Consider the following 12,381-nt stretch of genomic DNA (forward strand, 5'->3'; position numbering starts at 1 on the left):
TGAACAGGGATATAGGACAGTGTGGACTTAGATAACCCAGATAGCCCTCAGTATTAAAAAAACCCTCTAAAATCAGGACAATAAATAAAGTACAATATTTATTTATTTACAACATTTATACCCCGCCCTTCTCACCCGAGGGGACTCAGGGCAGCTGAAAACAGAAGAAATCCAGACAGTAAACAATCAGGGACAGCTAACACCTCCCAAAAAAAGATTCTTCCAGGCAAGAAGAAGCCAGGCCTTGAAGCCACAGGGCCATTAAATGCTAATCAAGGTGATTAATTACAACATTCACACCTGCTTCAAAGAAGAGTTCTTTCTCCCACCCTGGACCTTCTACAGATATATAAACCCCACATACCTAGCTTCCAAGTTCCCAAAGACCTCACAATCTCTGAAGGCCCCAAAGGTGGGCTCACATGGTGCGAAGGTGGGCTCACGCCTGCCGGAAGGCCCAGCGCGGGCACCGGGAGGCCCGAAGGAGAAGGAGGCGGAGAGTGGCGTCCTCCTCCCAGGACGGTGACGCCCCCGGGACGATGGCGCCACAGGCAACTGCCTAGTTTGCCTTATGGTTGAACCGCCTCTGCCCCTGGACATGACATCTGGACTGGTCACTGTTGCCCGGCCGGATATATTTCCGGTCCAGCCTCTCCATGTGCTGAAGATTGTGGGAGTTGAAGTCCAAAACACCCGGAGGGCCAAAGTTTGCTCATACCTGATTCCAACAATTCTAATGCAAACCTGCGTTACTTTCCTTTGACCCTGCAGAGCGGAAGGCAAGATCAAGCATTGCCGCATCCAGCAGGAGGGTCGTCTGTTCATGCTGGGCAGTTCGGCCGAGTTTGAGAGCCTGGTGGACCTGGTCAGCTACTACGAGAAGCACCCCTTGTACCGCAAGATGAAGCTGCGCTACCCCATCAACGAGGAGACTCTCGAGAAGATGGGCACCGCTGTGAGTGAGGAAGAACTCTACAGTACATCGGGGGGATGTTGAATTGAGGCCATTGCGTGTGATCCTGCAAACTGTATGAAATCCCAGGAAATAAATATTGGTTTAGAACTTAAGCTTCTAGTTCCAACAGTAGAGTGAATGAGCATCAGCTGTTATAGGAGCAGTGTCAAGCTTTAAAAGTTGCAAAAGATTTTATTGATAAACTTGGTTTCTATATAGGAAAGTTAGCTATCTGTTTGCCCGTGCTTGGTCTAGATCAGTGATGGGCAAACTTTTGCACGTGGTGGAGGCTCCTTCTTTGGAGGCTTTTAAGCAGAGGCTGGATGGCCATCTGTCGGGGGTGCTTTGAATGCGATTTCCTGCTTCTTAGCAGGGGGTTGGACTGGATGGCCCATGTGGTCTCTTCCAACTCTACTATTCTATGATTCTATGATTCTATGTGTGTCAAAATTAGCCAAACAACCTAGCATGACTTGGGTGGTGTGTCACTTTGAGGAAAAAAACCCATAATTTTGCAATATGTATAGTTTAAATAACAAAAATGTATAAGTATAATATATAACTGTATTTAATAAATCAAAAACTATTTACTACCGTTATTTCCATGTCCAACGATCTATGGTGGTACTTGCAGTTTAAGCTTCACAAAGTTTCCACACTGATTTCTCTCTATTCTAGTTTCAATATAGTCATGAATAATGAATAATATAATAATAATAATATAATATAATAGTAATACTATGATAATATATTACAATAATAGAATAATAATAGAATGAATGATATAATAGAATATATAATATAATATAATATAATGATATAAAATATATTAATAGGATTATATAATAATAGGATATAATAATAATCTATATACCATATTTTTCGCTTTATAAGACGCACTTCCCCCCCCCCCCCAAAATAGAGGGAAAAAGTCTTATAAACGCAATATGACCTCACGATGACGTCATGCAGTCGCCCAGGCAGACACGTGTCGACGTGGTCACGCCTCCAGGCGTTCCCACGAGCCCTGCGCTCAAGCCGGCTTTAAGGCCTGCCTCCCATTACATTTTCCCTCCGGAAATGTGAGGGGAAGCCTTGAAAAGCCCACTCATGGAGACATATTTGCACGTGAATGTCTGAATAAATGCTCGAAAGGTGTTCTTTCGAGGGCTGTCCCGTTCTCCCCCGGGTCCTCACCATCCTGAGGGTCGTCTTCGGGGTCCTGCGAGGCGCCAGGAAGCGGGTTCAGGAGCCGCTCCAGCTCCTCCGCCAAGGGCGCCGCCATCTTCCCTGGCCTGGCTTCTCTTCCGCCTCGCCGGCTGCGAGACTTCATTTCCCAGAAGCCCTCATCATTGCAGAGCACAGCCGAGGCTTCTGGGAGTTGAAGTTCGCGTGCTCTGAGGCGAGCCAATGAGGAGAGAGAGCCGTTGTGAAACTGGGGGGGGGGGGGAGAGAAGGTTAAGGCACAGTATAGGGGCAATCCTAATGCTGCTGTTGACTGTTTGGTAATGTCTACATATTACATGTTATTTTATTAAAATGTTCTAGGTCATCTTTTAGTTCAAATTATTTTTCCCCATTTTCCTCCTCTGAAAACTAGGTGCGTCTTATCATCTGGTGCGTGTTATAAAGCGAAAAATACGGTATATATAAATGTACTGTTCATTTGTAGCACGGAGTAAACAAAAAAACAACTGGATGAAATGACACCAAGTTTGGCCACAAAACACTTTAACAACCCAAGAGGTGACCACCGCGTGTCAGCAAAATTGGCTAGACGTGTCAGTGCTGACAAGCATGTCATAGGTTCGCCATCACTGGTCTAGATCCTGGTTAATGTATTTAGATAGCATAGTCTCTGATCCTTGAATAAAGCCTCTCTTATTTCAAGCATCAGAAAATGTCATTAACAGGCCTCTCGTTTCCTTGCAGGAATTGGACTACGGCGCTTTGTACGAGGTGCGCACCCCTCACTTTTACGTGGAAGCCAACAAGATGCCAATGGCCAAGGTAAGTGACTGTGACAGACGCAATCCCGTATCTACCGCATGCTTAGTTTTGAAAATGGATATCCCATCTCTCCATTGTCATACTTAAAAATGATTTATGGAAACCACATTGTTTACATTCCACTCTGTCTCCCCAAGGGGATTCGGAGCGGATTACAGGTACATATATGGCAAACATGCAATGCCATTATACAGTTGACAAAGACAAACAGACAGTACATAAACAGAAGCAAGGCTTCCCTCTTTTTTCATCTTCAGCATCTGGAGTCTGTGCTCGACTCGGCCTTGGGGAGATGATGTTCCATTCTTCCATGCCGAGGAGCTTGTTGTCCATGGATGCCTTCCTGATCGAACCTCCAGCATGTTTTTCAGGGGTGCCTTTTACCTCTCCAGCAAAGTGGTACCTATTTATCTACTCACATTGCTGTTTTTGAACGGCTAGATAGGCAGAAGCTAGGCTGACAGCAGGAGCTCACCCTGCCCGTGGCTTGAACAGCCAACCTTTCAGTCGGCAAGATCTTCTGCATTTGACGGTTTAACCCACGGTGCTAGCTGCGGCCCACTATGATCAGAAAGATATCGGTTAAGTGTGCAATGAATAGTTGAAGGAGGAGATTAGTAAAAACAAAGTTCCTCCACTTTCTGGGTTCCTAACATTGGGACAAAGTGAGATTTAAAAACCTACCCATTTCCTTTCCCTTTGCACATGACGATTTGTTCTGCGTCCCACATTGTGACGTTCGCACTATCGACAGGCTCTGTGTCCTGCCTTCCTTTTCCATAAAATATGCATTCCAAATTCTTTTTAAAACCTTCATCCTCGAAGTGGAAGAAATTTTGCCGAGCAAGCAAGATTTAGCGGTTTCAATCTACACACACACAAAAGAGATCTTGTAGTACCTTTGAGACTTCTCTGAAGAATGAGACATTTCTAGCAGAAGCTTTCAAGGACTGGGAACGTTTTCTTCCTCAGTTAGTCTCAAAGGTGTTATCGGATTCCTTTATGCCGTTTATTCTGAAGTGGCTGCCTTTTATCTGCACAGGGTTTTTCTTTCTTCAAGACACACATCACTATGGTTCCCCTGGCCCCTTAATTTTGACAGCGTTATTTTGAGTGCAAACCTTACGGCAGCCTCTCTCTTCCTTCTCCCTGCAGTGCACCGTGAAGGCCTTGTATGACTACAAAGCTCAGCGGGAAGACGAGCTGTCCTTCTGCAAACAAGCCATTATTCACAACGTTGACAAGCAGGACGGAGGGTGGTAAGTCTTCTTGAATTTTGAGGGAGGCAGACTCAAGGAGGTCACTAGATTTGCTGGTTGTGAAGGGATTTGTAGTTTCCAAATCACGACCTCCCTGAACCACTGCAAGCTGCATAGCAAGTGTCTCAGAAAAAAGCAAAAATACAGTAGAGTCCTTTCACAGCAAAACATGTGCTTCAGCCCCGTCTATTAGCAGAGTCCAACTGACCTTATCTACACACTGTATCGTAAATTGACGGATTCAGGTTTTCATCCAAAATATCTGAAGGCTTTCATATTCACCGTTGCAATATATACGAATGTAGAAACAGAATTCGCAGATCCAGTTTTCTTGTACTTGCGAACAATCAGAGTAATCAGAAAGTCACATCTATATATATAAAAGAGTGATGGAATCACGGCAGCGGACAAAACAACAAAACTAAACACCCCACAACCTCAAAAATTGACAGCACAACCTCTCATCCACGCCTCTGGGTTGATACAATAAAAAGAAAAGAAAAATGAAGTCCTATTTAGAGGGAGAGGGATAATTGTTTTTATCCAATTGCTGCCACTTAGAAGGCTAAGCTCTGCCCACTTGGTCTCCTAGCAACCCACTCAGCCCAGGGGACAGGCAGAGTTAGGGCTCACTTAGGCCTCTTCCACACTAGCTATAAAATACAGATTATCAGATTTGAACTGGATTATATGGCAGTGTAGATTCCAGGCCCTTCCACACAGCTATATAACCCATTTATAATCTTATATTATCTGCTTTGAACTGGATTATCTTGACTCCACACTGCCACATAATCCAGTTCAGTGTGGATTTTATACAGCTGTGTAGAAGGGGCCTCATATAATCCAGTTCTAAGCAGATAATATAAGATTATAAATATACAGTGGAGTCTCACTTATCCAACATAAACAGGCCAGCACCTTTACCCTTTACCTTAACTACCACCAATTCCTAAATACTTTATTTCCCATACCACCATACTTCGCCACAGCAATGCGTGGCTGGGCACAGCCAGTGTAATATAGGCAGATACTCAGACTGAGTCACACAGGAGAGAGAAAGATGGATTCTTTCATCCGCCTTATAGAGTCACCTGCTGACAGGTCATCAGTAAGGGATTCTGGTGGATGCAACCCCTTTTCAATAACCCTCACATGAGAGATCACATTGCCACATCCCCTTAGGTATTGCATCATGCCATTCACAGTCATACCAGGTGCTCTCCATCAACCACATGTTCATCAACCAGTTTGTTTTTTTTCATAATTAGAAATTCTGTCCCATTTCTATCTAACAAAGGAAACATATCTGTGGCTTCTGTGCCTGCATATCCGCCTTTTTCATGTGTATATATGCACTTGCATCTGTGACTGGCATCTTCAGAGGTTCTGTCAGTGGTGAAGCAAATGGAGTGTATATATACCTGTGGAATAATGTCCGGGGTGGAAGAAAGACCCCTAGTCTGTTTAAAGCAAGTGTGAATGTCTCAATTAGCAAACTTGACTATCATTGGGTAGCCGTGAAGCTCAAAATTCAATCAGTGAGGGTATCTGCTAATTGCAACATTCACACTTGTTTCAAAGAGACAAGGGTTCTTTCTCCCAACCTAGATATTATTCCACAGACAGACAGACAGACAGACAGACAGATAGATGTGCCACACTCCAGAGCAGGAACCCTCTGACTTGAAACAGCACACCAGGTTGGTAAAATCAGCAAGCAGTTTATTATAGAGTATATGTAGGCAAAGCAATAAAAAATAGTAATAAAGTATCAATTCAAAAAACAAGATTATCCATAGAACTTCAGAAGAAACCCAGGTCCAATATTACATATGAATCCATGAAGCAAGGAACATGAAAACAAGGAACCAAAACAGCAGAAACTCTCACGCAAAAACTTAAACATGACTACAGCTTGATGCATGGAACATGGAGCACTTGGAAATGAAACCAGCAAGATTAAAAGACGTTGACTCGACTGAGATATTTGTCTGCCATGAATCATTATAAACCCTTTCCAAAACCCAACAGGAAAGCATTCTTTCCCACTTTCCCACTAGATAACTGGTTGTTATCTTACCTTTGTTGTAAACGAGCAGAGCGCCTGAGATTCTGAAGGTTTTGCCTGTGTTTACTAAAACCTTGCTTTCTGTCCAAGCTTTCACTATCGTCAGCACCTGGCAAAGCAATCTCAGAATCACTTTCAGTCTGAGAAAAGCAGTGAAGGGACTTTCCCAGAAATGTGACCTTGCTCAGGCCTGTCTTCTGAACTTATCTCCGGCCCCAGCCCATCAACAGGAACATCATCCCTATTCTTAATATGCATATCAACATGGACATCATTCCCATCATGAACATCAGACACAGTCACAGGCCGAACACGCTAACATACAACCATATATATATACACTCCACCTGCCTCACCTCCAAAAGACCTCAGAAGATGCCAGCCACAGATGCAGGCGAAACGTCAGAAGAGAATGCTACTGGAGCACTATCACACAGCCCGGAAAATTCACAGTATCCCAGTGTTACTGGCCATAAAATTCGTCGACAACACATTGTCCCTCCCTTGCTTCTGTGTGTAGTATTGGCACCTTAATGCTCCCCGATTTCAGTCCACTTGCCTCCTTCCTGTTTACCTCTTGCAGGTGGCGCGGAGACTACGGGGGCAAGAAGCAGCTCTGGTTCCCCGCCAACTACGTCGAGGAGATCATGAATGCCTCTGGGGCCGAGCAGGATGAAGCGGTGAGTGCAAAGCCTTTTCCCCGCCATTCCCTCCAACTGCAGGTGAGCCAGGTGGGACGAGAAGGAGCACAAACAAAGGTATTCCGTTTTAGATTTTACCTTTGAACCTTCTCCCTAACAGTTTCTACCCTGCCTCTTTTTGTCTGTCTGTCTCTTTCAGTCTGTAGAGAACAGTCCGCTGGGCAACTTTCTAAAGGGCTTCATTGATGTCCCTTCCTGCCATGTAGGTGAGTGTCCGAAGAAGGTGCCATGGAAGGTAGAAAGCTTGACCTTTCTTACTCTTCAGGATTTGAGTGCGAAACCTGAATCCCTAAAGATCCACCGGCAAGACCCTACATGGGCTTGGGCTGTGGCGCAGGCTGGAGAGCAAGCCAGCTGTAACCAGCTGCAATGAATCACTCTGACCAGGAGGTCATGAGTTTGAGGCCCGCTCGGAGCCTATGTTTGTCTTGTCTTTGTTCTATGTTAAAAGGCATTGAATGTTTGCCTATATGCGTAATGTGATCCGCCCTGAGTCCCCTTCAGGGTCAGAAGGGCGGAATATAAATGCTGTAAATAAATAAATAAATAAATAATTGTCTTAGCATAGCATAGTTAAAGGATATTCATCCTGTACCATCATAGCACAATGCATAAGAAATAGCTGTGCAATGAACAGAGGTGTGTGCAGCATGCATACTCTTTCTAAGTGCACCATTTTGTATCTACAGTGGTTTTGCGCATAAAACTATGCTGATACATCTGTTCTGCATTGTCCCAAAAAGCTGCAGGGCTTCCAGCTGTGCATGATTCTGCTGAATATGTTATGGGAAGAGAAAAATAAAGTATTCTAAATCCAGTTGTTAGACCGTGGGAGAGTCACACTCTCTTTGCATCTGAGGAAAGCAATGGTGGCAAAACCTCTCTGAACAAATCTTGCTGAGGAATCCCCATAATACATTCGCCTGGAGGTCTTCATAAGTCAGAAATGACTTGAAGGCATGCAGCAATAACAAAAGTTTGGCATGCAAGCTATACGTAATAAACTACCTGCTCAAATCCCCCCATTGAAATCCCTTCTTCTGCTCCTGCAGTTGAAGCTGGATCATATCATTAAAACTAGGCACCAGATCCCATCTCATCTTGGGAGATAAGCAGGGTCAGCCCTGATTATAATTACTTGGATATAAGACCATCAACAAAGACCAGGTGCCGTAGGGTTTGCCTAAGAAAATCCTATGAAATTCATGATGGAATCACCATGAGTCCAAAGGTGGCTTGAAGACATATATGCCTCCACATACACACCACAAAAGATCCAGGATCCTTGTCTAGAGTTGTATACATTCACATGGGATCCTCAATACTTCCGACCCATAACTAGGAGGGCGGGAATAAGCCAACCTCCTGCTTGCTCCTGGGAGGAATCCTGCAATGGGAGCCTTTTCCAGTAAAGCCGCTCCTCTGGTGTCCTTGTAGTTATCTCCAAAGACGGGAGGAGCTCCAAACCATTTGTCTTCACCATCCATTCCCAGCAGATGACCCACCCGTCCCAGTCGCTGGACGTCGCCACCGACACCCAGGAGGAGCTCAACGACTGGGTGGCCAAGATCCGAGAGGCCACTCAGAACGCAGACGCCCGGGTGAGTCCCCGGAACAGGCCTCTGAGGGGCTTGGGTGGGTGAGCATTTCCTTAAGAAGGCTCTTGATCAGGGGTCTCCAAACTAAGGCCCGGGGGCCGGATACGGCCCTCCAAGGTAATTTACCTGGTCCCCGCCTTCATTTATAATATAATATTTTTATATCAGTTTTAATAATATAATATATTGTATGTACATATAATATTGATAATAATATTATCATTTTATACAATACAAAATTAACAATAATATCATATAATAATATTAATTACAGTAGAGTCTCACTTATCCAACACTCACTTATCCAACATTCTGGATTATCCAACGCATTTTTGTAGTCCATGTTTTCAATATATCGTGATATTTTGGTGCTAAATTCGTAAATACAGTAATTACTACATAACATTACTGTGTATTGAACTACTTTTTCTGTCAAATTTGTTGTTAAACATTATATTTTAGTGCTTAATTTGTAAAATCATAACTTAATTTGATGTGTAATAGGCTTTTCCTTAATCCCTCCTTATTATCCAACATATTTGCTTATCCAACGTTCTGCTGGCCCGTTTATGTTGGATAAGTGAGACTCTACTGTATATGTTATATATTACATATAATAGAATCATAGAATCATAGAATCATAGAATAGTAGAGTTGGAAGAGACCACATGGGCCATCCAGTCCAACCCCCTGCCAAGAAGCAGGAAATTGCACTCAAAGCACCCCCGACAGATGGCCATCCAGCCTCTGCTTAAAAGCCTCCAAAGAAGGAGCCTCTACCACGGCCCCGGGGAGAGAGTTCCACTGTCGAACAGCTCTCACAGTGAGGAAGTTCTTCCTGATGTTCAGGTGGAATCTCCTTCCTTTCCTGTAGTTTGAAGCCATTGTTCCGTGTCCTAGTCTGCAGGGCAGCAGAAAACAAGCTCCCTCCCTCTTCCCTATGACTTCCCTTCACGTATTTGTACATGGCTATCATGTCTCCTCTCAGCCTTCTCTTCTGCAGGCTAAACATGCCCAGCTCTTTCAGCCGCTCCTCATAGGGCTTGTTCTCCAGACCCTTAATCATTTTAGTTGCCCTCCTCTGGACGCTTTCCAGCTTGTCAACATCTCCCTTCAACTGTGGTGCCCAAAATTGGACACAGTGTGATTCCAGGTGTGGTCTGACCAAGGCAGAATAGAATAAGGGGGAGCAGGACTTCCCTGGATCTAGACGCTATTCCCCTCTTGATGCAGGACAGAATCCCATTGGCTTTTTTAGCAGCCGCATCACATTGTTGGCTCATGTTTAACTTGTTGTCCACGAGGACTCCAAGGTCTTTTTCGCACACACTGCTGTCAAGCTAGGCGTCCCCCATTCTGTATCTTTGATTTCCATTTTTTCTTTCTTTGATTCTTCCATTTTTACAGTATAGTGGTATAGTTCAATATAGTATAATGCTAATATTTTGCTATGCTAATATATTGTATGTACATACAGCTGCTCTGAGTTCCCTTCGGGGTGAGAAGGGTGGGATATAAATGTAGTAAATAAATGTAGTAAATGATTTTGGACTTAAATAAATAATTCTGGACTTAGGCTCGCCCAAAGTCTGAAATGACTTGAAGACACACAGCAACAACAACAATCCTAATTAACCTTACTATCTCATTGTCCAGAAGCAGGCCCACACTTCCTCTTGAAATCCTGAAATCCAACCTTATGTTGGTTAAAATTATTTTCATTTTTAAATATTGTATTGTTCTTTCATTGTTATTGTTGTTGTTTTGCACTACAAATAAGATATGTGCAGTGTGCATAGGAATTTGTTCGTTTTTTTCCCCCCACATGCTAATTCGGCCCCTCAACAGTCCGAAGGATTGTGGACCGGCCCTCTGCTTTAAAAGTTTGAGGAATCCTGCTCTTGATATTTTGCAAGTCAAGCCAACACTCAGAATGTACTTAAGGGGTATCTAATGTGTGGTTTTGAGTTTTGCAAAACTTGTCTCTGGTCAACTTGTGCAACTTGTCTCTGGTCAACTTCCACCAGTCATACTGGAGGATCTACTTCAACCTACTGTTCGGAATTGTGGGAATTGAAGTCTAAAACACCTGGAGGGAAGGCCAAAGTTTGCCCATGCCTGGACTAGATGCTCTCAAGTTTCTTCCTGACGTTTTCCCTTGTCTTTCTCATGTAGATGCAAGAAGGAAAGATCATGGAACGGAGGAAGAAAATTGCCCTGGAGTTGTCAGAACTGGTCGTTTACTGTCGCCCGGTACCCTTTGATGAGGAGAGTGAGTCCCCACATACGCATCATTAATTTTCATGCTATGAAAACAGTTGCGGGGAATGAAAGTGCCCTCTTTGAATTCCTCCTTCTCAGCACCTTATTCCTTCCCTGCCTCTTAATTGTCTGGATTGCTTGAAATTAAATGTGGGGGTCACACAGCTGAGCCCAAGATGGATAGGGATGTTGTGCCGGGAAGAATCAAAACTGTTTGATGAACATGTGGAATATTGACAGCACCTGGGTATGACTGTGAATGTCATGATGCAATACCTAATGAGATGTGGTAATGGTTGAGTCTTTACCATGTGAGCGTTTTTGCAAAGGGGTTGCATCAGCCAGTGTCCCTTACGGATGACCTATCAGCAGGTGGCCATATATATAAGGAGGGTGACAGAATCCATCTTTCTCTCTCCTCTGTGACTTGGTGTGAGTATCTGCCTATGTGATTCTGATGACTCTGGTTGTTTGCAAGTATAGTAGAGTCTCACTTATCCAACATTCTGGATTATCCATCGCATTTTTGTAGTCAATTATTTCAAAACATTGTGATATTTTGGTGCTAAATTTGTAAATACAGTAATTACTACATAGTATTACTGCCTATTGAACTACTTTTTCTGTCAAATTTGTTGTATAACATAATGTTTTGGTGCTTAATTTGTAAAATCATAACCTAATTTGATGTTTAATAGGCTTTTCCTTAATCCCTCCTTATTATCCAACATATTCGCTTATCCAACGTTCTGCCGGCCCGTTTATGTTGGATAAGTGAGAATCTACTGTACAAGGAAAGAGGATCCATATATCCTGTTTGTACATTTGTATACGAGGGCTAGCCACAAAGTAGGTTACGTTTTGGATTTTAAAAAGAACAAAGTCTAGGAGAAATCATTAACCATATGCAACTGAAAGGCACATTCCAATACTACAATCTCATGTAATCCCCACTGAAATCTAGGCATGTTTCATATAGATAAATGAGTTTGAAAAGGTCTGCCCCAGTAAATTTGCCGCCTCTCTCCTCCGTTTCCAACAATGGGGGCGTGGCTGGCAGCACAGCGTTTTGGCTACGCTGCAGGAAGGGAGAAGAGGGAAGAGCTGAGGACACAAGCGGAGAATTTACTGAAGCAGTACTTTTCAAACTCATTTATCTATATGAAATGTGCCTAGATTTCAATGGGGATTACATGAGATTGTAGTATTGGAATGTGCCTTTCAGCTGTATATGGTAAATGATTTCTCCTATACTTTGTCCTTTTTAAAATCCAAAACGTAACCTACTTTGTGGATAGCCCTCATATATTGCAACAGTGAAGATTAAAGCCTCCATTTACTTTGGATGAATACCTGAATTCATGAGTTTACTAAACAGTGTGTAGACAAGGTCAGATTCTGGCAGTTGGACTGCTGATAGACGGGCTGAAGCATGTTTGTGCTGCGAGAGGACTCTGCTGTATTTTTGCTTGCTTCTGGGACACTTGCTATCCAGCTTGCAGCGGTTCAGGGAGGTTGTGATTTG

The 12,381-nt window shown here is 43.5% G+C and overlaps 1 protein-coding gene across 6 annotated transcripts in view; it reads left to right on the forward strand.

Annotated features, from left to right (window-relative positions):
* The window catches only part of LOC100566976 (1-phosphatidylinositol 4,5-bisphosphate phosphodiesterase gamma-1), a 128,831-nt gene that overhangs the window by 94,535 nt on the left and 21,915 nt on the right, over positions 1–12,381 (forward strand). For all 6 annotated transcript variants that reach the window (XM_062979915.1, XM_062979920.1, XM_062979916.1 and 3 more), the window contains 7 exons: positions 772–955; positions 2,888–2,965; positions 4,121–4,224; positions 6,879–6,975; positions 7,136–7,202; positions 8,434–8,597; positions 10,770–10,866. In XM_062979915.1, the coding sequence (XP_062835985.1) occupies positions 772–955; positions 2,888–2,965; positions 4,121–4,224; positions 6,879–6,975; positions 7,136–7,202; positions 8,434–8,597; positions 10,770–10,866 (791 nt within the window). The remainder of the gene's footprint in view (positions 1–771; positions 956–2,887; positions 2,966–4,120; positions 4,225–6,878; positions 6,976–7,135; positions 7,203–8,433; positions 8,598–10,769; positions 10,867–12,381) is intronic.

The sequence above is a fragment of the Anolis carolinensis genome, chromosome 4, assembly GCF_035594765.1.
Source record: "Anolis carolinensis isolate JA03-04 chromosome 4, rAnoCar3.1.pri, whole genome shotgun sequence".
Taxonomy (NCBI): domain Eukaryota; kingdom Metazoa; phylum Chordata; class Lepidosauria; order Squamata; family Dactyloidae; genus Anolis; species Anolis carolinensis.